This window comes from Alexandromys fortis, unplaced genomic scaffold (genome assembly GCF_014885135.2).
Source record: "Alexandromys fortis isolate MF-2015 unplaced genomic scaffold, M_Fortis_MF-2015_v1.1 scaffold_185, whole genome shotgun sequence".
Lineage (NCBI taxonomy): Eukaryota > Metazoa > Chordata > Mammalia > Rodentia > Cricetidae > Alexandromys > Alexandromys fortis.
Genome location: NW_026068094.1, coordinates 2,891,574 through 2,897,144, shown reverse-complemented (window position 1 = coordinate 2,897,144; position 5,571 = coordinate 2,891,574). Strand labels below are relative to the sequence as shown.

The window sequence follows — 5,571 nt, the reverse complement described above, 5'->3', positions numbered from 1 at the left end:
GGGGAAGAGACAGAAATCTTTAATAAATAAATAAATAAATTAAAAAAAAGAAAAAAAAAAGAAAATAAGTGTTCTAAGTCTCTATGATGACTGCTTATGACATGGATTCAGTTATAAGCTAAAATACACAGTAAAATCTACAGTTGTATACTATAGGTTACATATATACTTACACAGAAAGTAACCTGAGTGGGTATTTGCCACATCTGATTCTCGCACTGAGTGGGGTTTTGTGAGCATAGGCAGCATGACCTGCCTCTCTCAAGAATTCATACACCTGGGGCTGGAGAGATGGCTCAGAGATTAAGAGTACTGACTGTTCTTCCAGAGGTCCTGAGTTCAATTCCTAGCAACCACATGGTGGCTCACAGCCATCTGTAATGAGATCTGGTGCCCTCTTCTGGACAGCAAGCATACATACAAACAGAACACTGTATACATAATAAAATAAAATAAATTAAAAAAAAAGAATTCACCATTGCTCACAGCAAGACGTGTGTCTAAATAGTGTTCCTTTAGGAGGAGGGCCTGTCTCCTGGTGGATTACTTTTGTTGGGATTAGTCTGTGATACCAATTCTCAGCTCTGTAACTTCTGGAGAGTGTCTTTGGCATCTTCAAATCCTGCTGGTCTCTGGATGTGCACAGTACCATCCAGGATGCTGTGAAGAAGGATGGTCATGCCCTGTCAATTCAAGCAGCTTCACAGATGCTTTCCAAGGTACTGATTAGTTTTTAAGAGGCTTTCATAATCTAGACAATGTTGAATCTTCCAGTTTATGCTGTACCTTCATCTCTCTTTTTTATTAATAAAATAAATTTGTATTGTACTAGTGTCTTAGTCACTATTCTGTTGCTGTGAAGAGACACCATGACCAAGGCAACTTTTTAAAAAGAAACCAATTGATTGGGGGCTTTCTTGCAGTTTTAGAGGGTTAGTCCATGATTGTCATAGTGGGAAACACAGTCACGACACTGGAACATTAGCTGAGAGCTTTACATCCTGATCCATAGGCAGCAGACAGAGAAAACGAGACTGAGGCTGGTATGGACTTTTGAAAGCTTAAAGTCCACCCACAGTGACATACATACCTTCTCCAGTAAGGCCACTCCTCCTAACCTTTGTCCTTTTCAAACAGTTCCACTTCATTGTGACCAAGCATTCAAATATATGAACCTATGGGAACCACTCTCATTCAAACTACCATGACTAGAATATTCATAACTTCTCGATATGCTAGACTCTAATGTATTGTTCAATAATTTCATGAAATAATATTGGTCCTAAAAGACTTACATGGAAAGCGGGATGTAATGGTACATGGTTGTAAATTCAGGATATCCTGTGCTACATGGTACCCTGTTTCAAAATTTAAAACGCACGTATGTTGTTTTCTTCCAGCTCTTTTATTCTTTTTTTAAAATTATATGGGTGCTTTGTCTGCATGTACATCTGCACACCAGAGGGGAGTATCAGATGTTTGTGAACTGCCATGTGGTTGTTGGGAATCAAATTCAGGACCTTCAGAAGGGTAATGAGTGGTCTTAATGCTGAGCCATCCCTCCAGCCCAGCTCTTTCTTTCCTCCACTCTCTTCTGCACTATTCCTTGAGCCTTCGAGGAGATTGTAGAAATGTCCTGCTCAAGGTTGAATCCTCAGCATATCTGCATTCTGCGTGTAGTGGGTAGCCATGAGTCTGCACTCACCCTTGCTCACTACAAAGAGAAGAGTCTCTGACAAAGGATGAGAATAGCACTGAAGACACGTAGTTTTTGCAATGACATCTCATGTTGGTTTGTGCATTCACTTAACCTGTTTACTAGTAAGGGCAAGGATCTCTCATTGATTTATTGGTTCCTTGAGTTTCTTCTGTGAATTACCTTTTCAGACCTTCATCTTTTTTCCCCTGGTCTTATTGAAGTTACCTTTTGAGAAAAGTGTATTACAAGTATTCTCTTCTTTGATTCAAGGTCACTCTAAGCTACAGCTCCTTTTCAAGAACAGGTTCTTAATTTTAATCAGATGATATTTGTCATTTCCCCTTATGGTTTATATTCTTACTTCTAATTACTCTCTTCCTTGAAGTCATAAGAAAACATTGTTCTATATTGTATTCTAGACAAGTATCGTTTGCTAGTCACATTTTTTAATGCTATCTGGAACTGGCTTTTGCAGAGTATGAGTAAGATTCTGGTTTATTGGTTTGTTGTTATTGTTTGGTTTTGTTTTTCCATGCTGGGAACTGAATTTAGGGCCTCACGTTTGTCCTGCAAACTCCTAGTATTTTCCTAGTCACAGCATGTGCTTGTACTTGTGTAAGTTCATGTATAACCCACACATGCAGAAGTCCACAGAAGCTAGAAGAAGGAATCAGATTTGCTGAAACTGGAGTTACAGGCAATTGTGAGCTGCCACGTGGGTGCTAGAAACCAGATCCAGGTTCTCTAAAAGAACTGTAAACCCTCTTGACTGCTGAGCCGTCTCTCCAGCCCCTAATGTTTTTAAACATATGTGTTATTGACTATCTCAACAATATTAAAAAGGCCATTCTTTCCTGCTGAGAAGCAGTATGTGCCTGCCAGCTGCATTAGTCACTTTCGGAAACAACTTTTGGCTGTTTTCTTTACTGTAAGTTTTTTTTTTTGAGTTATTTCTTGGTGTTTATTTTGACTTAAGCTTTTTAAATCTTTTTCCCCCTTTCATTAATCTTTGCTCTCTTTTTGTTCAGTCTTTCTGATATATCAAGCTATATGTAAGTTAATTAATACTTAGCTTTTTGGGTATTTTTCTAAAATTAACTGTCAATAGTTTTCTTTTAAAAACATTCCTTATCTGTATTCCACACATGTTCTTTTGGTTTCCTTTCTCTCTTTTTTTTTCTTTATTTTTAATACTTTTTCTTTGATCCATGGGTTATTTAGAATTATTATTTAATTTTTATATCTCTTCATACTAATTTCTAACTTACTCATATTATGGGAAAGAATATAATCTATACTGACTAGACTTAGATGACCAATGCCAGATTACTGAGACAGGAAACTGTGGAGGTCGAGAAGAGGAGCAAGAACATTATTCAGAGCCAATGAGTTTACAGTGCTTTCAAGCAGACTTGCAAAGGGATCATGTGATCAGTTAGACTAGAACTTTGTATTGTTTTTAGAAGATGCAGTCATATTTAATGTTCTTGAACAGCCTTTTCTAATTAAGGACAATTTTTCATAGTTGCAGAAGACCCTGCAAAGTCACTTATAGAGCTGTCTCCAGACTTTGGACATTCATCACCTCCACCACAACCTCCTTCCATGAACTCCTTATCCAGCGAGAACAGATTCCAGTCTTTACCGTTCAGCCTGACCAAGATGCCCAATACTAACGGCAGCATTGCTCACAGCCCACTGTCACCGTCAGTGCAGTCTGTGATGGGCGAGCTGAACAGCACGCCTGTCCAGGAGAGTCCACCTTTGCCCATCTCCTCTGGTAATGCATACGGTCTAGAGGTGGGCTCACTGGCTGAAGTGAAAGAGAATCCCCCGTTCTATGGGGTTATCCGTTGGATTGGCCAGCCTCCTGGGCTCAGTGATGTGCTAGCTGGACTGGAACTGGTAATTTATTTTGGCTTGAAATCTACAACTTTTCTTCATGGGTTTTAAAACTAGGTTTTCCTCTATTAGTCTAATTTCTTGGGAAGTTATTTTTTTTTCAAAAAAAATCCAGTAGTAGAGGAAATATTCTAGTATTGCTTACCTTCACCCTTTGCCATTCCTCAGGCTTCTCGCCCACTTATTCCTCATGTTTGTTTGTGATCAAGGAATAGATTGATTTTTTAGGCTAGCACATGTAGTCTCCACATACAAACAGAATGCAGCAAAGAAAGCAGTTCAGTGACCAGTTTTCCTTCTTATTCTTTAGCTACTTCCCATTGCAGTCAGTTCACGGATGTGACTGACTTTAAAATTAATCATCATGTTTGGAGTCTTTGGGAGAGGGGGAAGGTTTTATTTTTGGGTCTTAAAAAAAGTATATTGTGTGATATTTTATAACCAGGAGGGAGAACTTGAATAAATTTAGCTATTACCTAAATATAGTTTTTAACTTTTTTTCACTTGTCTTCTTGCTGGTGAGGAACTAGGTAAGTTATCTACTCCTGCCCCTTGATTTTAATACTTTTGAAATGGCTCAGGGAAACTCAGTAAACCAAGGAAGTTCTAAGCACGTGTTTTGAAAGGAAATGCATCAAATACTTCCCGGAGGGCTAAGGAATTATTTTCTTAAACCACCAGCTGAGGGCCAGAGCACCAGTTAGTCAGTTCCTTTTCCTTCGTGCTGATCTGTTCAGAAAAGATTTGAAAAAGAAATTCAGAAAAAGTGAAAACTCCATAGCTCTTCCCAGTGTAACACATACCAAAACCTTTGTTTTTCAGGAGGATGAATGTGCGGGCTGTACAGTTGGCACGTTCAGGGGCACGCGCTATTTCACCTGTGCCCTGAAGAAGGCCCTGTTCGTGAAACTGAAGAGCTGCAGACCCGACTCTAGGTTTGCGTCCCTGCAACCTGTTCCTAATCAGATTGAAAGGTGTAATTCCTTAGGTAATTGGATACTTTTAATTTATTTACCCATCTGGAATGACTGTTTCTTGCTACTTTTTAGCATCTGAGGGTGACAGTGTTTAGATGTTTTCTTTACTTGCCAGTGTTGATCGAGTTTTGAAGTTGGTAAAGATTCTTACTTGGTGCATAAGAGAGTTGTCCTAAGAGGAGATATGTTGAAAGAAGAGTTAGAAAAAGTGTTTAGGGTCTAAAGACTGAAAGGCGGTGTTTTTTCTTCTCTTTTATTGATTATAGACATTAAATTTTTGGCAGTGTGGGTGGTAGAAATGAAAATGTGGTCCCTTTAGCAATAACTTCCCCTCCGCATCTATTTAAGTACCTCATTCCGGATGTCCTTATGAAGAAATCTGATACAGTCTGGGGATGCAGTTGGCTTGACAGATGGAGGACAATTCTTCTCATTGTCACTAGCTTGCTGATGCTGGCCTTTCCCTTAACAATAGTGAGAGTCAAGCTGGGGGAAATAGGGAAAACATCTTTATGAAAAACATTTTTCTTAATGTTGAAGAGTATTTTGGAAACTTGTTTTCTTTTTATACTTGAAAATGAAACATTTTGGACAAGTAACAAAATATTCTTTGACAGATGCTTAATTGACTTAATTTTCTAAACTCTATATGACAGGAATGATGTTGAAAGTGAATAATCACATTTTTATAAGTCCAGGTAAATATCAGTTAACTAAAGTAAAAAAAATGCAGAGGATGCCAAAATATACTTTAAATGATATATATGTACATGCATATGAATATATACTGTCATGATTTAAAAGAATTATTTTTATTTTTTATCTTTTCAGCATTTGGAGGCTACTTAAGTGAAGTAGTAGAAGAAAATACTCCACCAAAGATGGAAAAAGAAGGTTTAAAGATAATGATTGGAAAGAAGAAAGGCATCCAGGGCTATTACAATTCTTGTTACTTGGACTCAACTTTATTCTGGTAAGTTCCTATTTTCTGCA

General features: G+C 38.0%; 1 protein-coding gene across 1 annotated transcript in view; it reads left to right on the top strand.

Moving 5' to 3' along the window:
• The window catches only part of LOC126489132 (ubiquitin carboxyl-terminal hydrolase CYLD-like), a 38,656-nt gene that overhangs the window by 23,708 nt on the left and 9,377 nt on the right, over positions 1 to 5,571 (top strand). The window contains exons 3-5 of the mRNA XM_050123186.1: positions 3,210 to 3,604; positions 4,424 to 4,589; positions 5,410 to 5,551. Of these exons, the coding sequence (XP_049979143.1) occupies positions 3,210 to 3,604; positions 4,424 to 4,589; positions 5,410 to 5,551 (703 nt within the window). The remainder of the gene's footprint in view (positions 1 to 3,209; positions 3,605 to 4,423; positions 4,590 to 5,409; positions 5,552 to 5,571) is intronic.